Source organism: Ceratotherium simum, chromosome 10, assembly GCF_057802395.1.
Source record: "Ceratotherium simum simum isolate JZ-2026a chromosome 10, ASM5780239v1, whole genome shotgun sequence".
In the NCBI taxonomy this organism is placed as follows: Eukaryota; Metazoa; Chordata; class Mammalia; order Perissodactyla; family Rhinocerotidae; genus Ceratotherium; species Ceratotherium simum.
Window position 1 is genome coordinate 11934344 of NC_141909.1, and position 27383 is coordinate 11961726.

The 27383-nt window shown below is 34.8% G+C and overlaps 1 protein-coding gene across 2 annotated transcripts in view; it reads right to left on the reverse strand.

Annotated features, from left to right (window-relative positions):
- ITGBL1 (integrin subunit beta like 1) overlaps nt 1–27383 on the reverse strand; it is a 1366350-nt gene that overhangs the window by 1267432 nt on the left and 71535 nt on the right. For both annotated transcript variants that reach the window (XM_004423143.3, XM_087435885.1), the window contains exons 5-6: nt 21911–22024; nt 20001–20054 (exon numbers count right to left, since the gene is read on the reverse strand). In XM_004423143.3, the coding sequence (XP_004423200.1) occupies nt 20001–20054; nt 21911–22024 (168 nt within the window). The remainder of the gene's footprint in view (nt 1–20000; nt 20055–21910; nt 22025–27383) is intronic.

The following is a 27383-nucleotide window of genomic DNA, read 5'->3' on the forward strand; positions in this document are numbered from 1 at the left end:
ATTTAAACAACAGGAACTGCATGCAACGGGGCAAAGAAAAGTAAGAACATAAGTAACAAGTCAAGTTATTAGTGACCAAACTGAGCTGAAAACACAGAAATAATTAAAAAGTCAGGTCTACCATGAACTCAGTTTCCTAAAAAATCGTGAGAGCATTTAAGGTCAAAAAAAGTAAAGTATTACCCCAATTCAAATACCAGCTGTAGGTTTTAGTCTTCTTTCAGTAAAATACTGGTATCAACTATTTCCCTTATTCCTTAAAAACACAGCAAGCATAAAAGGATGACATGAAAGTCACCTTGAGCACCTCTAAGAGAATGCACACTTGAGATATTAGTCATCTGTATTTTTCATCAGTATATAAATTACACTTACTAATAACATCAAAGTTATTTACAGAAGCGATTATTATTGCTTTAGTGTACTTTAAGCTACAAATATTTAACTTTATTAATATTTTGTAAAATTAAAGATTAAAACAGGCCATATAAACAAAAATTTAAGTTAATAGTGAAAAAAATGTTGTTAAATTTTGTGCCTAAATTATTTTTTAAAATAAACAGGCATTAAAACAGGATTCAAACAAAGAAAAACATTATAGAAAACAGTAATTCTGTGTCTGAAAAAAAGCACCTTAGCATTTGCTTAGAAGATGCTGCCTAAACCTCCCATCCTTCTAAATTTGGGGTGTCTTAAGAAATTCTGTGTCAGCAATCAAAGCCAGTGCTGAAGCACAACTATAGCAGTCCACTTTCAAAATTCTTAAATACCCATTTGGGGTTTGCCAGTAGGAGGTAAATTAAAGCCTTATGTATTGAGAAGCAAATAATTTGAAAAATGTACAGGGGCAATGAACCCTGAAGTTATCAGGCACTGCAATGACTATAAAAGTGTTTTGTATAGTTTAGCTAGAAGATCTAAATTTTCTATTTTTCAACGATTTTCTAAAAATGTATAATAACTGCTAAACTGGCCCTTGGGTTTAAGATGCTATTTATCAACTGTATGTAAAACTATTAATTTACATAAGCATCTTTTCTAGTTTTTAAGTTGAAATAAAATCTAGACAACATCCAAGTAACTGTACAGGACCGATTTTCTGAATCAAATTAAACAACCTGATGATTTTCTAGTAGCAAAAATACATTACTACATAAAACATCAGATATTCTTAAGTGAACAATAAAAAAGAAGACCCGAATTAAACTGAAGTCCAATAATATTAAGAAACTAATCTGAGAAATGTTGCTACAAGTCCTAACCACTTTTAAAACAGAATTCTACCTCTAATGTACAGATCTATTCAAATAGGAAATCCATTTTCATATTAACAATTAGCAAAAAAAAAAAAAAAAAAGACACACTTTCTATAAAGCGACTACTTAGTACCATGCCAAAACTTTCAGTAACTAGAAAATTAAAATGTAATCTGTATGATGAGAATATTTTCTTTGGTCTCTTTTAGTTCTGAGAATGTTTGAAATCTTGTTATTTTTACAAGCTCTTCTTGAAGGAACTGATTTCTCTATCCTTATGTTTTATATCTTAAAATGTTTTGGAAATGGTAAAAATAGAAATAATTTTCTTTTTCAACAGGGGGTCCATGCAAGGCTTCCTTTGCCAAGATTCAGATACTCCCTTCTCAATACAACGTAAGTATGTATAAGAAAATACCATCTTAAAGCTCACTTTTAGATTTTTTCTATTTTTTTTTTACTAAAAAGAATTTGACTAAGATGTTAACTAAATAAATAACAGATTTGAGAAACAGAAGAATTCTACAATGCCTTCTCTGACTCTAAGTCTACTAGACTAAGTATCACCAAAACTAGTTGAATGCTCATTATACCAGAGGCAATTTGCCAGTAATTGAAAAAAGCCTACAAAATTAACAAATGAATACTATCTGACACTAGAAAGCTGGCAATGGTTATAGAAGCTTTAGCCTTCTAAAACCATAATCAGAACTCGGAGGATTAATCAACATTTTAACACTTCCCATCTGTACAAGCGCTCAAGTTAGTGCTTACTGTCACTTGACAAGTTGCTTAGCATTGCAAAATTTGATAATTCACGTCTTACTGAATTTTTACTGACTTGGAAGAAAATAAAACACCAATTAATAGCAGATGTCAACTTTAATTCTAACTGGCTGACAAACTTCTAATTTTTTTACCCAATACAGAGACAGAACGCATGTAGATGACAGTTTGGACAGTTAAACATTCAAAGTCACTGATATCCCCCACAAATTTGCAAGTGATTTTCCAGAACTTAATCCCATGGGGCTTTTATTTGGCAAGCATCCAAAAGGAATAGTTTCAAGTAGTCATCTGGAAGGTAAATTTATTGTTACCCTTTTGCTAAGCCTAAAAGTACTGATCAGAACATTACTAAACTAATAGTCTCAAGATTTACATCTTGATCTTCATACACATAAAAAATTTCCAAAAACCATGTTGCTCCTCTATTAAAAGTCTAGCTAATAAAAAAACTAATACAAAGACTTAATAAACTGTGCTTAACATGCCTTCATGTTTCAATGATCCAAGAGCTAAATCACATCCACCTGACTTTAATAATAATCTGACATGAGTACTTATATTTTTCAACATCTTTCAATATTGTATTGTTAGTCATAAATTCACTCACCTTTGATTTTAACCATGAATTCTGAACAAAACTTCTTAATTCAATGTTTTGAAAAACACCGCAAAAAATAAATGAATAGACAACAGGTGATCATACAAACACACACAACTGGCAATATTAATACCTAATTTCTTACAATAAGCCCAAATCTCCATATATATGTAAATAAACTTAAAATGTATAAAGAATTGCAACATTTTTAATCTTCTAAAGATAGCTACCAATGTTTCCTAATGTTACTCCATCTATGCATGAAATAACTTAGAATAAAATCATGAGTTCTAAAAATGCTTCATTATAATACATCGTTTTTCTACCAAAAGAAAACTTCTGGATTTTCCCAACCACCCCAATTTCAAAGACAACATTAACCGAGTCCTGTCCCTATGTCCAGCAACACTGACCAGAGCCTCCACAGATTACCCTTTAATGATCTATGCAAGCTTTCAAAAGCCAGAACAAGCTGGTACCAATCAGGCAAAGAGGGAAAAATGAATCCCAAAAGGAATCACCACAGAGATCCCAATCACAATAATGGGGTCCCTAGGAGCTGTAAAGCCTATCAAGCCCTTTGCTTCTGTCGACTCATTGCATAACAATCAGGCTTGGCTTAATAGTTAGAAGGGGGAAAGGAACTAGGTTGATCCTCTATTGTTCACCGACTAGGTCTAACAGTATTTGCACTTTAAGAGAAAGTCTGCCATGAAAGAAGAATTTGGGGAAGACGAAATGGAAAGGTGGTCACAAAAAGGGGATTTAAGGGGATAGCCTACCTGTGACAACTTTTGTAGGCCTCATCTTTGCATTTTCATCCTACTTCATGCATTGCTAATCAGAGATCCACTGGAGGCTTCAGAACCAACTGAAAGGCCTGGCAGGGTATTTGGCTTTCAATTCTTCTACTCTGTTTATTCCCAATATACATTCATCAGGCTTAGAAACAACTCTTGAACAAGGGCAGCCACTCAGCAATGAAATGTAAATTACTGACATGTGCTGAAACCTGGACTTGCCACCACTAATGAGCACATTAAAGGAAAAATTCTCACTAGATGACTGCAACCTTTTTGTTTAACCCCGTGTGCATGGAAAGCCACAATTCAACATCAATTAAAAGAGCTAGCTGCAAAATACCAACAGAACAGCCCTGTCACCACTTTTAATCTCATAGAAAAGCTAAGACAAATATGAAATTTTTACACTTCATTGACTAAAAATATTGTGCAAAACATTATTGAAAACATGGTCAGCTTTGGTTAAGATTTGTGAAACTTGTTTAAAAGCTTCCATTACTTCCAAGTTTCCTAAGAGTGAAAATAAAATCTCTGGTTGCAAAAAAGAAAAAGAAAAAAATCAACAAGGTATTAATCTATTGGTTTATTCATTTGCTCAGTCAACAAATTCTAGACTTAGTAATCTAAAGCTCACCAGAGACTTGGAAAGCCTCTGAAAAGTCTAGAAGCTTGTCAAGAAAAAAATTATAAATCATATAAACTAATGACTTAGATCTCAAAATAAAATATTTAGTTTATATGAGCAGGGGCTCATTTATTGGGGCACAGAATATTACTCTATTCACCATAATCTAATCTGCAGTTTACAGGGGAAAAATCTAAAATGAAATGTGCACAGACTTCTAGTATCTATTATTAACTTTTAAAATAAATTGTAACTTTCATAATTAAAATAAAAAAATTTAAGTGAAAATTTCAAAATAAATATGGCAATAGAATAAATGAATAAAGGTATCATTAATACGTTAATTTACTATTTTAAGTTATTCTTCGGACAATTATTTTTCCGAAGAATCCCATAATACAAGTAAGCACTCATAATGTTACATGTTTGAATATAATCTTATCTTTCTCTGATGACCGAAAAAGCACACCAGATTCTTAAAGCCCCTAAAAAATTAATCACAACAAATATCATACAACACCACACTAAAGATCTGGTTATTTTTTTCTTCTTGTGGTTTCTGGCTAAACTTAAGTTTTCCATATAATGGTACGCAGTTAAACTTGAGCTTTTTAGAACACTCAGGGCTTGAAAAAACAACAGACTTTAATCAAAAGAACTAACACCAATTTGCAAAGGTACATGCACCCCTGTGTTCATTGCAGCATTATTCACAATAGCCAAGACTTGGAAGCAACCTAAGTGCCCATCAAGGGACGAATGGATAAAGAAGATGTGGTATATATACACAATGGAATACTACTCAGCCATAAGAAACGATGAAATCCAGCCATTTGTGACAACATGGATGGACATTGAGGGTATTATGCAAAGTGAAATAAGTCAGAGGGAGAAGGTCACATACCGTATGATTTCCTTCATTAAGTAGTAGATAATAACAACAATAAACAAACACATAGGGACAGAGATTGGATTGGTGGTTACCAGAGGGGAAGGGAGGAGGGAGGAGGGTGAAAGGGATAATTCGGTACATGTGTGTGGTGATGGGTTGTAATTAGTATTTTGGTGGTGAACATGATGTAGTCCATGCAGAAATTGAAGTACAATGATGTACACCTGAAATTTTTACAATGTTATAAACCAATGTTACTGCAATAAACAAAAAATTTATAAAAAAAATAAAATAAAATAAAATAAATAATCAAAAGAACTGACCATCTAATAGTATGTGATTAGGAAAATCATTTTATTTCTGATTCAGTTTCTTCATCTATAAATTAGAGATAATGATATCATAGGGTATATACAGACTGAAAAAAAGCACAAGTGAAACCACTTTTTATAATCTTTAACAATCTTCCAAACAAGAATCATTAGTTCAGTAGAAACCCAAGTCCTCATCCTTCCCCTATCAGAGAGACCCATTTAACAGAGTCTTCTTTCTTATTCTATATTTCTATACCCGCCTATATATCACCAATCCAGGAGCTTTGACTTTCTTTTACCTTGAAGAAAATGTATACTTATGCAGGTAATTTCCCTAGAAGATAGAAACATTTGTCCACCTTCTACAGGATATATATTTCTGCATTATTTGGTTACTTTTTGGCACCTCAGAGAGAACTGTCTTCTCTTCTATCTTTTCTTATTCCTTATTTGGTATCTTTCAATATCTGTAGTTAATCAGTCCCATTGCTGTTTTTAATCTCCTCCAAATAGTGTTACTGCTAAGACCTCTACATCCCAGTCACTAAAACTATACTGGCCAAACCACCTGAACAGTGAGTCCTCCAACATGCCTGTTCTTGGCTGCTGACATGGCTGCCACACACTGACTCAATGAGAGCCACCACACTACAGGCTCTACCACAAACCACCACTGCTTTCCACTGTTCTCTTTCTTCTATGTGCTTTTCTTCTTATTTCATCCGCTTCTTTTTCCCACTTTTAGCTTTTAGGGGGAAAAGCTGAACTTTTACAAAAAACTTTTTTTTTTTTTTTTTGGTGAGGAAGATTAGCTCTGGGCTAACAACTGTTGCCAACTCTCCTCTTTTTGCCCTGGGCTAACATCCGTGCCCATCTTCCTCTACTTTATATGTGGGATGCCTGCCACAGCATGGCTTGATAAGTGGCACGTAGGTCTGCACCTGGGATCCGAACCTGTGAACCCAGGGCTGCTGAAGCAGAGTGCACGAACTTAACCACTACGCTACCAGGCTGGCCCCCAGACAACTCTTTGTATAGTCCCTTTGGGTCTGGAATTGTTCTACAAGCTAGAGATACCAAGAGGCTTAACAAACTATAATTATAAAATTAAAACAAATTATATAGTCTTACAGGGAAAACATATTGATGGGTGAGAAAAAGAGAGTTGAAAATATTTTAAGGTTTTATTTTGTTTCATTACATAACAAGTTGTACAATCTCTTCTGCAGAGGTAGCATAGCCCAGAAGTTAGGAGTGTAGGCAATGCCTGGGTTCAAATCCTTGCCCTGGCACTAACAGCTGTGTGACTTTGAGCAACTTGCTTAAACTCATCCTCCTTTTGCTTCTTACACTTGTAAGTGAAGACATACTATCCACCCATAGGGCTGTTATTAAAAGCAAATGAGTTAGTACTCAGAGTGCTTGGAATAAGGCCGGCACACAGTAAGCACTCAGAAAAAGGTAAGGATTTGCTAAGGGTAGAAATCTTGTCCTGTCATATTATGGTCACAATCAACCTTGTGGCTTATACTCTGATTTTATCTAAACTCATTACTTCCTTTCTGTCTTTCTCTACTATTCATTTTTAAAATTGCTTTTGCTTTTAAATGGTATGATAAAGGATGGTAGTAGGCATGATAATAAAAAACACAGAGAGTCTTTATACACTACACTAATAAATATAGGCCCAAATTAAAACTCCAAAGTATAAAGAATGCAAAACAAATTTACCATTAACAAATATACATGCAAGACAAAGCCATATTACACTAAAATCATATATAGAAATCCAATATATGATTTTTTTCATGCAAAAGGAATTAATTTAATAGGAAATAATAGATCCTAACAAATATTCGTTAATTTTTTTAAAGTAATAAAAATATATTTCAAATTAGCTCGGTATGAATAGCAAAGAAATTAAGCCTCCTTCCAAAAGCTTGTTTCATGTTTGGAAATGCATATAAGCAATTCCATTAAAATTGGGAAGGAATTATTAATGACTTATAAGTAAGGTGGTAAGCAACAGGAATTCAGAGATAGATAAGTAAAGGTCCTTGACTGACATGTACGTAATCATAATAAGGCCAGAAAAGAATGTGGAAGTGCAGTGGGGAAGGGTAGTCATAGAAATCTTGCTTTTCTCCCTAGAATGCTCTTCTCCCATGAAATCTCAGCTTAAAGGTCATCCTCTCAAAGAGGTTTTTTGGTACCATCTTATCTAAACAGACCATCCATTCACCTTCTGACACAGTGTTTCTCAAACTTTTTAGGCTTAGAACCTCTTTACAGTTCTAAGAAATTGATCATCTCAAAGAACTTTTGCTTATGTGTGTTATATCTATCAATATTTACTATATTAAAATGAAGACATTTTAAAAATATTTATCAATTCTTTTTAAAAGAATAAACCCATTTAAAATTAACAATTAGAATTAACATTCCATGACAAATAAATCAGTAAGAGTGGAAATGTTTTACATTTTTGCAAATCTCTAACATCTGGCTTAATAGAAGACAACTGGATTCTCATATCTGGTTCTGCATTCAATCTGTTATGATAACATACATCATATAGCCGCTGGAAAACCCTACTGCACAATCATGGGAGAATGAGTGGGGAAAAAACTACTATGAACACAGTTTTGTTTTCTCAAGGGTCTCAAGGAGACCCAGGTGCCCCAGGAACCAATGCTGTCTTGCATCATCCCCCTGTATTTTATTTATAGCACTCATCGTGATCTGACTTTGTTAATTCATTATCTACCTTCCTGTACTAGAAAATAACTCCATGACAACTCAGATTTTTGTCTTGTTCACCACTGAATTTAACTAGTATCTAGAATAGTGCCTGGTACCTTCCCACTCCTGCCAGAAGGTATGAGATAAACCTCTTTATGTAAATGAAATAATGGTCTCTTCCATTTTTGTAATCCATCCGAAATTATTCCACATAGATTCTTACCCTTTGCTAGGTGAACTCAAGTGAGTTCGCCTGTTTGGTTTCTTGCAATTAAAAAATATATATACTATCAGTGGAAGCTGCTCATCCTACTGTACCACATCATTTTTCCTAACTGTGCCAAGTGTTAATGGATGTTCCGTAGGGGCAGGGAATTAATGGTCTAACACAGTAATATGACAAAGGAAGGACTTAATTTCTCAAATTATTATTCTATTATAAACAAACACAAATGAATCAAAATATGATTATTTCTTGTGTCAATTAATCTGTCCTGGAGATAATTTTCTTTGTCTAGTTTAATCCAAGCACACACCATAAAAGCATAGCATGGTAAAAGCTCTTTGAGAAATGTAATGCTATGTTATAGATAAGTCTTAGTAGAAGTAGCTTACCATCATGGGACGTAAAACATAAATACTTTAATGTGATACCTGGAGTAATGAAAGTTACTCCTTATTGCTCCAGATTAAGCCCTTTTAACAAGTGAATTTTTTTTTTTTTTTTTTTTTTGGTGACTGACATTACCTAGGAGGGATTTTCCTTCTGTATCTCCCCTCTAGTCTAGTGACCAGTTTATACACATGAGAAGGGTACTTCTTTACTCTTGACAGTGGCCTTAAATCAAGATGTGACAAACCAAGATGACCTGGAAAAAGTTAATGCTTTTAGATAGCATACTTTGACTTTAATTTGGTGTCTATTCTATTAATATTAAATGATAAAGACAAAACAATGTTCTTTCTCCTGGTATGAAAACATTAAATAGAAGGGATGAAGAAGAGTAAAAGCAGACATTTTGATAACAGGGAAACATTTCAAAGACAATGGCTGAAATCTCTTCATATTGGATGTGAAGGAGAGCTTTAATGTCTCCCAAGTTTAATATATTCTCTAAGACAATCAAATTAAGACTGAATCCATTATATACTCTATGATAATCTGGCCTCCCAGAATAATATAGGACATAAAAACACTTCTTCTGGTCTTAATGTATTTCCTTCTATAGATTTTTTTAATGAAAAGTTTAAAACAATCAAAAGTAGACAGAATGATATAATAAATCTCCAGTTATTCATCACCTAGATTCAACAATTATTTTAAAACTGATTTTAGGGCCGGCTCCGTGGCTTAGCGGTTAAGTGCGCGCGCTCTGATGCTGGCGGCCCGGGTTCGGATCCCGGGCGCGCCCCGAGGCACCACATCTCCGTCCAACCCGAGGCCGAGTCCCGCGTACAGCAACTAGAAGGATGTGAACCTACAACATACAACTATCTACTGGGGCTTTGGGGGGAAAAAATGAATAAATAAAATCTTTAAAAAAAAAAATAAAATAAAATAAAACTGATTTTAAATTTGTATTGCAGCAGTAGAGTAACCAAAGTTAGCCTTCTAAATATTATGCCATTATACAATTAATAATAAACACTGAGCTAATGCATGCTATTACCGTAGTGAAACGTACTGACTTTTATATATCATATATAAATATATAACCAATTCTGTCTATATATTCAATATATTTTATATAAATTGCAGCATTCTAATCAGCAACAGCATCTCTAAAGCTGTCATTATCAAAACATTTCCTTACAAATAAAATAAAATGGTTAAGAAATGCAACACATCATTTTTATCAAATGATATGTTCTCATTTCTCTTAACATCTACATTCAACAGCCAACTAGCATGTGAAAGACTGAATAAAAAGCTAAGAAAATACACACATATGCACACACACAGGGGGTGCACACAAATACACTATAAGCATGTTGGGAAGTGTGCACATACAAGAAAAGAATACTCTCTGCTTAGCAAATTAGCATATCACATGCTGTGCTTCAATATGGTGCCCCAGGAACTTTGTAACAATATCTTTAGATAAGGTCTAGGCTAAAAGCAAAGCCCCAGCAATCATCTCATTATTTCTGCCTCTTTACCTACTTTAGAAAGGATGCACTTAAAATTTTAATTTTAGAATGTATTTGGGGCAGTAAGAATCATTAACTATATGTAACAGTGATAATTTATGTTACTTCATTTTTTTTTTTTTTGAGGAAGATTAGCCCTGTGCCAACATCTGCCAATCCTCTTTTTTTTTTGCTGAGGAAGACTGGCCCTAGGCTAACATCCGTGCACATCTTCCTCCACTTTATATGGGACGCCGCCACAGCATGGCTTGCCAAGCAGTGCCTCGGTGCATGCCCAGGATCCGAACCGGCGAATCCCAGGCTGCCACAGCGGAGCGCGCACACTTAACCGCTTGCGCCACCGGGCTGGCCCCTGTTACTTCATTTAATCTAACAAAATCTCCAATCTATTACCTTCACTAGAATAAAAAAAAAAATCTTTCCTACTGAATTCTAAGTTTAGGGGTTACATACAAATAAATGGATGAAAATAAATTTTAAGAGATCATGAAGTTACTATAAATGAAAAATAGCACTAACATAACATAAAAATAGCACTAACATAAAAATACAGGAAGATTTCTCAAAGTGCCCTTTCTATATTTCCAGAATTCCAAATTTTAATTCAGCAACTTCTCTCATCTAATAGTTAACAAGCACATACTGAAAGTGTTACTGCCCAACGGGGGGCCTTTTGCTCACAGCAAGACATGCCAATACTCAAGAGGCAAGGTGGTAGGAGAAAAAGGACTTTTTTTATTACAGCTTGCTAGCAAGAGGGAAGATGGCCGACTCATGTCCAAAAGAACCATCTTAAGGGGGCATGAAATCTTACAGCAGTTATATAGGCCATTGGGTTATTGGGGAGGGGGTTAAGAATGTTGACCTTCTGGTGTGACAGACTGGGAGTGCCACACCAAATCTTTCAGTTTTCACTGATGATGGCTATCAGCACAGATTGTCTGTTCGGGGGTCATCATATTCCTAAGGAACTCAAAAAAACAAAGTTATCATCTTATCGCAGCTGGGAGGTACATGCACAAGCAGGGGTCGTAAAATCTACAGAGCAGTTAGATCTCCTGGAGGGTGCATAGCCAGCTGGGTTGGTTTGTCAGAGGTCATTCCCAAAGTTACAATACAGTTTTTCTTTTCTACAATATGGCTTCCCTTATGTCAACCTTGTCTTGAGCCAGTATCAAAAGCTTCTTGAGTGATACAAAAGAATTAAAAAGTATGATTTCAGCCTTCTATCTGTACACAAGGTGGGTGACAATCAGCAGATGATGGATACACAAAATGTAGTATATCCATATAACAGACTATTCAGACTTTAAAAGCAATGAAATTCTGACACATACTACAACATGGATGAACCTTGAGGACATTATGCTAAGTGAAATAAGCCAGACACAAAAGGACAAATATTATATGATCCCACTTATAAGAGTTACCTAGAATAAGCAAATTCATAGAGACAGAAAGTAGAACAGAGGCTACCAGGGGGTAGGGGTGGGAAAAATTGGAAGTTACTGTTTAATGGGTACAGAGTTTCAGTTTGGGATAATGAAAAAGTTCTAGAGATGAATAGTATGACAGTTGCACATTGTAAATGTACTTAATGCCACTGAATTGTACACTAAAAATGTGAAAAGGGTAGCTTTTATGCTATGTATGATTTACCACAATTAAAAATATATGTAATAAAACATAAATAAAAATAAAACATAATAATTCTTCTATGTACCCTAAAAATGGACAAAAATAAAAATCAATCTTAATTTCAACTGCATGATATTTGGATCATTAATGAAGGAAATGTGCTAACTCACTTCAAACATGTTTAAAGCAAAAATTATGACATTTTCCCATGGAATTTATAATACATGCAGATGAAATACATATGACAACTATAACATAGAGGATGGTGATGGGAAGAAGGGAATAGCAGACTACAGTTGCAAAATTTCTACATGTTATCTGAAATATTAATGTAAAGTAGACCATATAAAGTTAAGGATGTATACTGTAATCCCTAGAAAAAGCACTAAAAAATGTAAAAGATAGATCCAGTAGATAAATTTAAATGGAATTTCTAAAATTAAAATAATCCAAAAAAGACAGAAAAGGAAAACAAGGTGAAAAGAGGAGATAAGCAGAAAACAAACAATAAAATGGCAGACATAAATCCAGCCACATCAGTAATTTATTAAATGTTAATAGATCTTATTGAAATTGCATAGTGGTGATGGTTACACAACTTCGTGAATATACTAAAAATCACTGAATTGTACACTTTAAAAGGGTTAGTGTTATAGTATGTGAATTATATTCTCAATAAAGTTGCTATTAAAGAAAATAAACTAAGGCAAACAAAAAAACTTAATAGACTAAACACTACAATTAAGAGATACAAATTATCAGAACAATTAAAAAAGCATGACCCAACTACATGCTGGCTCTAACAGACATGCGTTCAATAAAGAGAGTCAGATGGAGAAATATATATCATGCATTCAGTAAGCATAAGACACTTGAGAGTCTTTAGAGTCAAACAAGCAACTCGTCCAAGGTCACACAGCTAGCTACGAAGTGGCAGAGCAAGAATTTTAACTCTGACTCCAGACTGTGCTAATAACTGCAAGGACAGAGAGGAGAAGGAAAGCTAGAGTATAAAATTGAAACCGTTCTAACTTCAAGCAAAGGGAAGAAAATCCCAGGCACCTCAAAGCCCAGATTTTTAACTTGCCTATTGAAACTATCCCCCCAAACCCAACAACCCTAAATGTATTTGCCTTATCTACATCCTTAAAAAATTCCCTAAAAGATTCCCTAAAAATAAAGGAAGATTTTTCCTTTTCATGTATCCACTTTAGAGCATGTCTATTCAACATCATCTTCAAATTCTGCACCAAATATTCTAGAAGCTGAACTGGAATCTAATATGCAGGAAAAGAAACATATCCTCGCATTTCAACAGACATTCTGTTATGAAAAGGGTTTTATGAAGTTTCTTTCAAAGGTTTTCATAAATTCTTTTGAATATGACATATTTATGAGTCACAATTAGAAATATATTACAAAATTACTGTCAAAAGGAAAAGAATCAGTGAACTTTCTCCTGTAAATTCTGCAAGACTTGATCAGTTCAACCTAAGAATATCATGGAGACGTAAAAGGCATCAGAGACTATTCTATAGCTCTACCAGCTCACTCCAGTACTTTACTTATAAAGTCAGCAAATCCAAGTGAAGACAGTTACTTTCACTGGCCTCTAACATCATGAGGTAAAAAAAAGGGAAAGAATTCCGTTTTTAGATCTCAACAATGGTATACCAGTAGGGGATAAAAAAGGAGCAGAAAGAGAACAGTCTCCATCCAACAGCAGAAATAGGTGCCAGCAAAAGCTATCAATTGAAAAACAAAAACAAACAACAAAAAAAACACTAACAACCCAGCCTAGTTCTAATTCATCTTAGACGCAGTTTGAAACATTTACTGAGCAGGGGATTTACAGTCAGAAGACTTTTGTTGGAATCTATACTCATTATTTACTAGCTATGCGACACTGGGCAAGGCATTTATTTCTGAGATTCTTCTCTCTTCTATAAAACCAAGAATAAGAATAAGAATACATCAAAGATTGCCATGAAGATTAAATGAGAATGGTGCAAGAATACCTGTAGGTAGGTATTCCATACCTATTTTTAAGAGCCTGGAGGAAGGAAAGAAAAGTTCTGTGCCACTTCTTTTCTTACAAACAAAATCCAACTTCAGGTAATAAGAGTACCCTATATAACAAATCTATAGCAAAATTCTAGCACACACACTCCAGAAGAATATAAATATGATAGCAGTGGTAGCCTCTAGGGATTTAAACTGGAGACAGGGATCAGAGGTTCACAGACAGAGGCAATCTTATTTTTCAATGCATACATGAGACTCAAATTTCTTAACATTTTATGTTCCCAAAATTTAAAAATTTTACTATAATAAAATCAAAGATCTATGCCCAAAATGGAAAATCTAATAATGTTAATGATAAGAAAATTTATGTAGTTAAAACTAGATGTCTACAAATACACTGTAGTAACAGTTCTCAATCTTTCTTAAGCCATGACATAGATAAATAACAGTCACACACAAAACATACTTCCATGAGCTACCTAGATTACAGCCTATATAGATAAAATAAGAGTTATATACAACTGTGGACTTGCAAGGTCTAAGCCTCTCCTTTTGCTCCTACTAAAAAAAAATTTTTTTTTCCAAATATGAGTGAATAGAATATCACACGGACCACTTCAAATTCACTCTCAACTATTTTAAGAACAAAAATATTGTTAAATAAAGTCACAAAGTCACTGACAAACTTGCTAACTTCAGAATTTTAGCATTCTCAAAGTACTTACAACATACTTCCCAATCAGAACAACACACCATGGATTACAACCTCATAACTGAAGATCAATGACCTAGCAAAAGGCTTTCTTCATGTTTCTATCCACACAACAGTCATTTTCCTACAACCTGATCTCACGTGTTGCCTATATTACTATTAACATGGGGGAAAGATTTCTCTGGGCTCTGGCTAAGTTCACTACAGTTGTTTGCTCTTCACTGTTCGGCTATTATTTGCCCTCACTCTTTCCAACTGAGCCAACCAAGGTATAGTAATTTTTAAATGTGCTCTGTACTTAACGGCCAGCCAACCTAGGCCAAGTCCTGATTCTGTTACTTAGCATAGTGTGATTGTTGGCAAGTCCCTGCACCTCAGTCTCAGTTTTCTTTTTGTTAAACAGATTTAATAATATCCAGCTCCAATGGTTGCATGAATTAAATAAAGTCATATATGTCAAAGTATTTTGTAAGATACAGTATCATGTATACATCCATAGCAGCATAATTATATCAAATTATTAGTCTCCTTAACAGAAGAAAAAAAATCTAAACTCCCAAAAGACACATGAAAACTATCAGATTAAGTGCCCCAAAACACTAATTTTAACTATCTCATTCTCCTAAAAACTCTTCAATAGCTCTTGCCGTCTACTAAAGTAATAATTATTAACACCATAATAATTAAGGTGATCTGCCTGGCATGCCAGACTTTGTGCTAAGTTCTTTATACGTGTTGTTTCTAATCTTTATTACCAACCTGCAAGGTAGGTGTCACAGTCTTCATTTTACAGATGAAAAATTTTTGAGCTATTTCCAAATTTTGCTATTATAAACAACCTTTCAATGAACATTTTTTAAAGTATATCTTTGTAGGTGAAATTCTTAAGAGTGGAATTGTCAAGTCAAAGAACATATACATTTTAAATTTTGATAAATACTAGCAAATTTCTGGCACTAAAAAAAAAAAAAAAAAAAAAAGCTGAAATAATTTACACTCCCAAGAACAAGACAATTTTCCTGTATGCTTGCCTACACATTAGATGTTACAGGTATTTTTAAAATTTGTGGTTAATATAATGGATAAAAAATTACATATCATTGTTTTCACAATAGTTATATATTTTTTTTTTTTTAAAGATTTTATTTATTTATTTTTCCCCCAAAGCCCCAGTACATAGTTGTCTGTCACAGCTGCACATCCTTCTAGTTGCTGTATGTGGGACGCGGCCCCAGCATGGCTGGAGGAGCGGTGCCTCGGTGCGCACCCGGGATCCGAACCCGGGCCGCCGGCAGCGGAGCGCACGCACTTAACCGCTAAGCCACGGGGCCGGCCCTCACAATAGTTATATTCTTTATCTTGCTAAAAAGTCTCCAATGAAAGGAGATAAAAGAATGCATTCATCAAACCTCAACTGCTTGCCACAGCTCTCTTCTATACTCTCAATGCTGAGCATTCTGGATAGAACTCACTATCTATAGGCATATATACAGACATCTTTTAAATACATGGATGAGACTCAAACACAAAAGACAAATTATTAAACTTAACATATAAATTTCTCATAAAGCTTACTACTGTAACTTATAATGCTGTTGCACTAAAATATGATAATATGAAAAAATATACATATATAAACCAGAAAGATAACTAGGAACACTATGAAATCTCTTTAAACTAATATCCCCTTTTACCAGAAGCAAGTAGTTTTACTTTTCAAAGCTCTTTTGTAAACTCCATTAGAGGGGCCGGCCCCGTGGCTTGGCGGTTAGGTGCGCGCGCTCTGCTGCTGGCGGCCCGGGTTCGGATCCCGGGATCGCACTGACGCGCCGCTTCTCCGGCCATGCTGAGGCCGCGTCCCACATACAGCAACTGGAAGGATGTGCAGCTATGACAGACAACTATCTACTGGGGCTTTGGGGGAAAAATAAATAAATAAAATCTTTAAAAAAAAAAATAAATAAACTCCATTAGAATTTCTTTTCTTAATCCTAACAGTCCTCACAGCCTCTCATCACTGTTCTTTTACTGCTCAGAACACAAGAAACCCAGAGGAGAAACACAGTGTGTAAAACAGTTTGGAAATAAAATCTGTTTGCTCAGCACATTAAAATTCCTGAAAATTGCTATTCTTTATGAGGGTTATTTACAGCTTTGTTTTTTCTATGAATTATTTAAGCAAAAACAAACAAGACATGATTTTATTTAAATTATGTACAGTAGGGATTGTATGTAACATGATCACACTTCATGTAAATTAAGCATAAAAAATTATCTTGTAAAGAAAACTTATAAAGTTTAATATGCTTTTACATTTGGTTTATTGAATACTAAGGCAAATATATAGCGTAAATTCAGAAAAAAATTCAAGAACTCTTTTTGTTCATACCTATTAACTAAACACAACAGTGTATCAGGTGATAAGGCACAAATAGTTTTTCTATAAACAAAATAAATATTATGCTGCTCTGTGAACAGCAATAAAAAAAAACAGAACCAGAAATTAATGGAAAAAAATCTTCGTATTTGATTAAATTTCAAGCATAAGATATAGTATTACAATAGAGGGAACTCTGCAGCATTAAACTTAAAAAAAAAAATTCCATCTTCTGCTAGTCTTCCTTACCAAAAGTTGCCACCAACACGGTAATCCGTCACCACTATGTTGGAAATCAGATATTCTAAGAATATACCTAGTTTGGGATAATAACGATCACATTTCAATGGTTGGTCACCAATCACACAAGCAATGTCTATCTGGCATGACAAAATCCATAAGCAATTTCATTTCACTGTGTTATTTTTATGGAACTTACCAATCATAACCAGATATTCCAAAAGGAGCATTTTGGTTTTGTTTTTTTTGTGAGGAAGATCAGCCCTGTGCTAACATCTGCCAATCCTCCTCTTTTTTTGCCGAGGAAGACTGGCCCTGGGCTAATATCCGTGCCCATCTTCCTCCACTTTACATGGGACGCCGCCACAGCATGGCTTGCCAAGTGGTGCGTCGGTGCGCGCCCAGGATCCGAACCGGCAAACGCCGGGCCGCCGCAGCGGAGCGTGCGCACTTAACCGCTTGCGCCACCGGGCTGGCCCCTCAAAAGGAGCATTTTAAATGGCACAGTCCAATGGGAAAAGATTTTAATGCTAGGAAAATTATATCCCAATAAGAATCTTGCCATGATGCACAAAAGAAGAGCGAGGGTTAGTTATCAGTAGCTGCATGTTTTCAGAGTGAAAAAAATACATAGCAATACTGCCTTATAGTTACAAAACAGTCCTTTTTGTGATAGGAGGAAAATTTTCTTGCAGGTTGTTTTATAATTCTTAACCTAATAATATTTATTGAATCCTTCCATAACATTCATTCAACTTACTATGTAGAAATCATTAGGATAGATAACAAAAGGGAAACAAAGACTGATAAGACCAAGTCTCTTGTCTCAAGAGGAGATTAAAATACAGAAACAATTCTAGCACAATATGGAAAGTGGTATACAAAATAAGAAATCGAAAAAAATTTTTAAATGCTCTAGAAGACAGAGGAAAGAGATTACGTCTCACCACAAGGGTATGGAAAACTATCCTAGTAGAGATAACATGTGAACTGTGCCTTTAAGGACAGGTAGTAGTTGGAAATGTGGGATGAGAAGACAGGTATGCCCATTGGTGAAAGAGTGATGAAAAGCATGCAACAGGAAAGAGCCAGCCATGTTTGGGAACAGCATGTAGTGCGGCTTGGCTGAGACATAACACTGATAAAAGAAGATAGAGGAGACAATATTAGAAAGAAGGTTAAGGACGGCAGTCATATATTCTACACTCTTTAACATGAAACCTCTGATGGAAATAATCTCTCTTATCTTCCTTTATGGAGAATATGAACTTCTTCATTTTATTTTCTTCCCTGAATTGAAGTCATTTGTGAACTTGACTTATTTTCCACGACATGACTATGAGCTCCTCGTGAGCAGGACCCACATCTGATTTATTTTTATATCCTTCTCAAACGCCTTAAACATAGATACCAAATAAGCATTTCTTTAGCGATGGCATAAATGCATGAATGGATAAACTGGCCACGTCATTTAACTTCTCTGGGACTCAGACATTCACCTACACCAGGAGTTGGCGAACTTTTTCTATAAAGGGCTATACAGTAAATATTTTAGGCTTTGCAGGCCCTTCAGTGTCTGCTGCAGATATACAACTCTGCTGTTAGGGAGCAAAAGCAGCCACAGACGACACCAAAATGAATGGGCGTGGCTGTGTGCCAATAAAACTTAATCTACAAAAACAGGCAGCAGGCCGCATTTGGCCCATGCACCACAGAAACTCCTCATCTATACACACAAATTTAACACATTATATTGTACAAGTACATTTAAATGTAAGTATTATTTTCAAATCATTTTCTTACATAATAACAGAACCTCAGCCAAAATTTCAAACAAGAAAATAAAAAATAAAAAGGGGTATAAATAGGAAAATGTGGATACACTGCATGAAACCTGGTAAATCTGGACCTTTGGGTACTTCCACCAAATTTGCCCTCTCCAGACACTTGTTCCTATTAGCCTTCTGTGTGACCTTAAGTCACAATTTCTTTAGGCCTTAGTTTAATCTTCAGGCCTTAGTTTTTAATGAATAAAGTAAATTGGTTAAAATAGATAATTCTCAGCTAGAACTCTATGATCTCAAGAAATTGAGATTTTAAGTGGAAATTTCATCTAGAAAACGATGATTATGTTCATAAATGATTTTGAATCCATGGAAGAACAAAATACAAGTATACCATAGAAACAAAGTATTACATATTAGAATAATAAATTAAGATAATTTAATACCTTGGGTAATTGATCTAATGAGCTTTTTAAAACATTTTTCAAAATCATATTTTAGTACCCGAAAACTAAGATTTCAATACCACCTCGAATGTAGTTATAAATACACCTGGAAAATCAGTTTAATAGCAAGTACAGGTTAATTCACCTAACCAGGATCACGATATCAGGAGGATATTCAGATCATAAAATAACTTTTTTTGATCTTAAATGCCATCATATGCAGCAAAAAGAAAAAAAATAGAATCTTACTTCTGGCTTCACATTCCATGCTATGGTATAACAATTAATATATGACTGGACTCCCAGACATATTTAGTTAAAAATCCGAAGTTTTTAAATTTAAAAGTCAAAGTCCATGCAATACATAATAAACTAGGTGTCATTCATTAGGTGTAATGGTGATTTTATAACTTTTCCATTTTTACTCTTCAAATCAAGACGGGTTACAGAATAAAAACTCTTCACTTTTTACTGTTTACAAAGAATTGTTGGGTCAATTAAAATTCTATAATTCCTATAATTCATCACTGCCCACATTTACAAAAACAACACCATTACACTGCTTTCTGAAATATAAGTTAACAGTTTCTGGTTCATTACAAACTTACCAAACATTTGGCAAATTCTTTGTTTTCTGAAAGGAATCCATAACCTGGATGTACCTGAGAAAGGAAAATGAAAAGCACTTTCAATTTTATTGGTATTGCAAAACCTTTATAAGCGAAATACAGAGTGCATTAATGTGTTTATTGTTCAAGGGCCCTTGAGTAAGGTCACTTCTCTTACATACCGGCCAGCTGCAACTCCCATTCCTGAGTACAGACTCAAACTGCCTATTTGATGCTCACCTCAGGCACACCACCTTCGTCCTAACTGCAATCAGGGCCATCTACCTACATATCTTCCTGCCCACCTGCATTTGACTACGCTATTCAACACAACTCAAACTCTCCCTACTTTTTCTTAAGCTAACTTTGGCCACAAGTTTGGAGAATTTTCAAGTGACTGGGAGGACAAAGAATTATGTTAAAGGAACCTTTTGCAAAATATATGAAAAACTCTTAATTCCCCTTTCTTTACAGTACCAGGAACTGCTACTTTCCAAAACCCTGGCTAGGAAGCCAACTAACATTTTATTCCTGACAACATTAATGTACTCAGCCACTACCCAATGAGCAGTTTCAGTCAAATCTAACTAAAACAGAAGTTTGGTTTTACTTTTTCTTTTTACTCTGAATTTTTTTTTCTTCTGATATCTATTCTTTTTTCCCTCCTCACCCCACTTTGCCATTCATCACCACTTTATGCTACGCTCTCTCACAAGCCACATCGCTACAATCTAAATTCTACCGGTCTGTTCTAATCAAGTAATTTTTTATTCTACCACACTGGCCAAACATAAATTTAGCCCTTCTATTATCAGTCAGTATTGAATACATTCCTAGTAAAACAATTTGGCTATAAGAAATGTGAAATTTCTGAAGGAGCCAATATCATAATCTAGAAGTAGCTACACATGAGATTTTTAAATGCTGAACTAAGCTTTACGAACATGGTACAGAATAATTTAAACTACTACATCACAGGAAAAGAGTTTCACTCCACCAATTTCATTTTAAATAAATGTTCAATGAAAAACTGTACTCTGATAAGCTATAGTTAAAAGGTTAAAAAAGTTTTAGCTTCATTAACTCTGCTAATAAACTGTAAACATCTATAATATGGATTCATGAATTCAGTTTTTTCTTTAAACATGCATCTTACTAAAACATTTCTTTCAAAAGAAATGTGAACACTAATTGAAGCACTCCAGGCTAATTGCTGGTGTTGGCTGCTTCCATCCAATTTTAGAGATAACTCTGCAGAGTTTTTGACATTATATGTAATTAGTTCTCTGATATCAAAAAAACACACACCACCATACAACAACAACAAAACACTATTCCTGATGTCAGAAAACAGTTTTTCCCCTTGGATTCTACTCCATTCAAATAGAATTAGGGGTGGGGTGAATTCTTGATTTCTCCATGTAAGTTATGTACATTCTATTGACATGATCAAACTAAAATAACTACCAATTGCTTTGTTTCTATTTCTGGAAGTGTAATTAAGTTTACATAATTTTTAAATGATTACAACAGAATTTAAACCAGGGTCTTTTGAATCCTGTTCAAAATACATAATTTTTTTTAAATGCTCTTATTACACTGAAAGGGTTAATACTCGAAACTAATTGGGATTTCTTTTTTTTTCTAGCAAATTTGGAAATGAACTGAAACTGCTCCCTGGTGTGAAAGCTGAATCCAGCAGCCACCTGCAGGATCAGCGACCAACACTGCCAGATGCTACAAAGCCTTTGATTTCCAGTAGCGAATTCGGCCACATTTAACTCATGTGACATGAACTAACTGCAATAGCATTTTCAATCATTCTTTCTTATTTTTTTAAAAATACAAACTCTAGCTTTCTGCTCACTACATCTGAAACAGCTGCAGCGGACAGATTCATTCAGACTCACAGCTTGGGCCCTGGTTTTCTTAATGGCCTCCATGATGGCATCCATGTTGAGGTAGCTTTTACTGGTGGGAGCCAGGCCAACACAGACAGCCTCATCCGCCATTTTCACATGAACCTGAAGAGACAAATCTCTGCATTAACAGATGCTCCCAGCAAAAAAAACTGCCATCATCCATAAATATACACAAAATTGCAAATCTGCTTGTTTCACATATCATTTATGTAGTCAGATCTCTTTTTGAATATGCACTAAAAAATAACAATGTAACAAATAAGCTCAGGTACTATATTAACCATGATTCCATTTATTATAAGCCTAAGCCACTGTCTAACCAAATAATTTCCATAATATTCCCTACCGATTTGATTAAATAAAACCATAGCAAACGACTTTAGCCTCCTATTCGGTTCAGCTATAAATAAATCTTATATCAAAAACTACCCTGTTACATGTAGCCAGAGTAGCACAATATTTTAGTAACAAGCACTCATGCCCAGGTCTAAGCAAGCTCCCCAGGAAGTGGGGATAATTAGAGGGACTGAATGAAGGGAGGCAGTGAGTGTCCCTGCACAGCATCAGGTTAGCACCAGGCACAAATTAAAGCCCAGGACTAAAGAGTTCAATACCACTACACATGAACCAGAAAATCTTGAGAATCATTTAAATACTCTCACATTTGATCCTCATCCATTTATCCCTAAAAGAACTGATATGTGCATTAAGTTCTAAATCTACTTAAAACTTAGGAATAAATATATGTTCCATTTTTAAGACTACTCACTCTACAATGTTTTAAATCTATTTTTGCTTAATAGAGGTTAGGCATACAATACTGAAAAGAGTAAGTTGTTTACTTCTAAAAGAAATTTATTATTTTAAAATGATGAAGGGATTCATATATTTTTGAAATGGTTTTTCCTAACAGTTTTCCAGTTTAAGGAAATCCTAATCAGTTTAAATTTATCTTACAAGACAGATATATAAACCACAGCACATACATATACCTGGACATTTAAGACACCCTCCCCCCACTAAGGTAGCAAATACTTTTGAGCATTGCTAAGTTATATTCTTCAGCTGTGAAGTAATTTTTTAAGAAGCACTTTGTTTTAAATGAGATCTATAAAAAAAAAAAAAACCCAAGAAAGTCATCTTTTTGAAAGCTTAGAGTTCTCTTTATCAATTCAATAAATATTTTCTAATTAAGTAAAAAGATATATTATGTATTGAAAGGTAAAAGATACCTACCCAAGGGATTTACAGATCAACATCTTAATATAAAATACTCAAATATACACACTCTATAATTTCTTTAATGACATCCACTTCAAGGCAAGGCAGCCATGCTCGCAAAGGGATCCTAAATATTCCCATGTTCAAAGCAAGGCTCTCCTTGTGGTTCCTCTTCCAGCCTCAAGTTGCTCTCCTTCCCTCAGACCAGAATATCCCCTCCTCTACTGCTCTTTGCCCAATTCAGATCCTATTATTAGCAATTTCGTTGCTGTAATTGTGGTTGTGTTTTTTTTTTATATAAGGAAGAAACTGAATACTGAACAATCCTTTACAAAGAATGCATTGGCCAGGTGGGGATAAAGTCTTTAAAGTTAAATCTACACTCATTCTGTATATTTTATTTCCATCCAGATACTATCTATTTTTAAAGATTCACGTAAAGTTTCACTTCTACTATTAGGTGTTTCCCAAGTACTTCAGCTTCCGATAAAGCTCCTTTAATCTGAACTCCAATAGTACTTAAGTGCAAATTTTGGCATTTAATCGCATCCTGCCCAGCAATGTCATTTAAACCGCTTTACAAATTACGTCTGTTAAAATTTATACACTCTCTTCTACCAGATCATAAGGTCCTGTAAAGCAGAGGTTGTGTCTTAAATTCCCTTTTTTATTCTAATCTCCCCCAGCACAGTGTTATGTGCTAAAAGCTTGTTAACTCATAGATACACTTGGATGGCAATTTATTTAATAACTTTCATCGTTAAGCCATTGTCTTGGAGGTAAAAGTCTAACTACACCAAACTAAATCTTTTCCAATCTTAGCAATACATATTGGAACTGAAGGTTGTATGAGGGGAAAAGAAATTAAAAGACACGCAAACGCATACACGTGTGTATTTATATGTCCAAAATTTCTATAATAAACATTCATCAAAAAGTAAAAAAGGAGAGGCCAGCCAGTGGCATAGCAGTTAAGTTCTCGTGCTCCGCTTCGGCAGCCCCAGGTTTGCAGGTTCAGATCCCGGATGCGGACATATGCACCACTTATCAAGCCATGCTGTGGCAGCGTCCCATATAAAGTAGAGGAAGATGGGCACGGATGTTAGCTCAGGGGCAATCTTCCTCAGCAAAAAAGAGGAGGATTGGCAACAGATGTTAGCTAAGAGCTAATCTTCCTCACAAAAACAAACAAACAAAAAAAGTAAAAAAGGAGGGGAATCCTAATAGTATTTTGACTTATTGACTTCTAGTCTTTTCTCTAAACACACTTCTGTAACCATATTGCATATAGAATTTTGCATCCTTTTGTTTTTTAACTAACGTCAATAATAGACATTTTTCCTAGGTTTTCACAAACTCTTCGTAAACATACTGAGAATCTAGCTCAGAGCCTAACATATTTTAGCAGACTAATATTGTCCAAATAAACATTTAAGTAAATTATACATCAAAAGCAGGTGAAGAGTGCTTATAGACTTTACAAAGAAAGGCAAAACATATGCTGTTTCTAAAGGGTTGGTTGGTTTCTTCTCTTCTATTTCTCAGAAACAAACCTTACTTTAGGGTAGAAAAGTATATTAGCATCTCACCAAGCCCACCGTCTAGCCCCAGGTCAGTACTAGCAAAACTCCTGGGCAAAGCCCCTTGAAAGAAAAAACTAGACTCCTCTGCTGCCTTAGTTCTAAGGAGAAATGTATGAGTCAACCAGGAAAGGACAGTTTAAAAAACTTTTGAAACTAAATTTCAATTTTGTTGTTACTGTTGTTCTAAAAATGTGAGGTGATTTCTTTGGCTTAATAACACAAAACCGTACTCAAGCAGTGCAGCTGTTCTTCTGAAGAATGACTTATCATTAACTACGCTGACAAGATGCATTTATGTTACACACATTTCAACCCCTTGAAAAACATAAATTCATTTTTATATATTTCAATAGTAAAAGAAAAACATAACAATTACGGGAAGTTTAAACTGAGGTAAACCAGCCAATTAACTAAGATATTGCTAGCTACAAGTTTAAAAAAGAAAAAAGATTTTAAGTATTAACACTAAGTAAAGCAGTAAGTCTTCATAAACTTTTCCAATAGAAAATTTTCCAATAGAGGTTTTTAAAGATTTTTAGTTTCCTCCTTAACCACTTAGTTTTATATTTTGAGATTTTTTATTCTTTAAATAGAGGAAAATTATTTGTATCAGCCTATTATTTTCCAAATAATGATCTAGCAGAACAAAGGCTGTATTTTTCAACTTACAGACCAAAAAAAAAAAAAAAAATCACCTTCCTCATTAACTTTTTAAAAATGAATTTAAACAGTTGGATATAGGTAGGTTAAAAATTGTGCAGGAATTTTAAAATTTTGAGTTAGTGGAAAATTTCATATTAGTCCATTAGATGCCTAAAATATGCTAAAAAGGGATACGCTTGGTCCCTATCCTTATCAAATGGATTGCATCTTAGTGTTATAAAGTAGACTAGACCAGATCTGAGTGAAAGGTTTTAAATACCTTCTAAACAAGCACAGACTGAGAAAGATGGGGAAGACAAACAGATTTGAAGATATTTTTTCATGCTGGGAGATTTTTTGAAACCTATCACTCAGCAAGAACTGTAGTCACGTGGATATTATTTACCATGACCACGAATACTTGAGTTTTCCTTGCGATATCCTTCAATACAAACACTAGGTAGAACACTACGAGGAGGACATCATATAGATTAGATGTGCTCTTTGCCTGAGAATAGCAATACAATCTGGCCAGACTTCAGTATCCACCAAATCTAACCAAATTCTCTAACACTGTCAACAAACAAAAACTACCCTTAAAGACTGAAAAGTTAAAGAAAGGAATGCCAACTGCATCAATCTTTATTTAAAGGACTAGAAAAAAAAATCATTTTCAAACAACCAGATAAAATCCTATTTCTGAGAGAGAAAAAAAAAGAACCCTTCTCTCTATTTTACACAAAGTGTCTAAAGTCTAAAGAGACTTATACAAATGTCAACAGACTAGCATTCTGGCACATCCTTTCTAGAAAGGGAATTTGATCCCTAGAAAATAATGATTTTTTAAGTCAGTAAATATTACATTCACTTTTATTCCATGTTGTAAAACTACATGTGTAGCACCATGAGACATTTATTCATGATTATTTTTATATGGCAGAATTAGTGACTTTACTATTTTTCTGTTGTTAAAATTTACATAATTTTCAAAGTGGCAAAACCAAAAATTAAAAATTACAAGGAAAAAAGTGAATAAGTTTTTGCCAGTTGCAAAATTCCCTACCCATTTTCTACAATCCTGTTTTCATATCACAAAAGGGCAGTGACCCAGAGTCAACCCTGGAACCAAAACAAAGGTTTTCTTTTAGTCTTTTTCAGCAGGGATGCATTTCTGAGGGTATGGTAAACAGAACGTATTCTCATACCACTGGCCTCTTATAGAAGCATCAAGGGAAAGATGGCAGGGATGGAAGAGGGGAGAGGAGACATCAAGTAGGAAAGCAAAACCTTAGCAAAAGCATGTCAGCGTGCAGAGAGCACAATGAAATGGATTCTGGAATATAGCAGGGGAAGAAACAGAAATAAATATGGAAGGGTGGGGCGGGGTGTTGATACGGTTGGTTATAAAGGTTGGGAGAGGCAGAGTGATAGCTGAGAAAGGGTTTGGAGTGCTTTTTTAGCTTAGGAAAAACTTGAAGAAATGCCTTTGGGAAGGAATCTATGGAAAGTAAGGAGCTAAAAACATCTGAGAGATGAAATAATTCACAGTATAAGGTTTCTGACAAGCAGTGGCAGAGCTAAGACATATGGGAAAGTAGGAGAGGGGCAAAGGGATAGAGCTCATCTTCTCCCACACACACAATAAATAGAAGCCAGGAGTAAGAAAGAAAAAAGGGAAAGAAAAGAAGGAAAAATAAGAAAGGAATAAAGACAGACAGGAAAGACAGGAAGAAAGAAACCAAGCTTGCTGTGTACTCCAAGAAAAAGCACCCTAAGCCCCTACTCCTTAATCACCATCCTGCCTGGAAGCTCTTCTCTGTAGAAATTCTTGAGCCACAACTGCAGAGAAAGCAGCAAGGATAGGATCGGGAATATCTCTTTCCTTCTAAATAGCACGAGGATGCCAAGAATGGGTATAAATGCAGGCAGGTTTTTAGATTTGGCGGCAGAAATTAAAGGCTCTGTCCCTTGGCAGTTTCTGTTTTATCTGTGAAGCAACAGACAAAACCACCTTC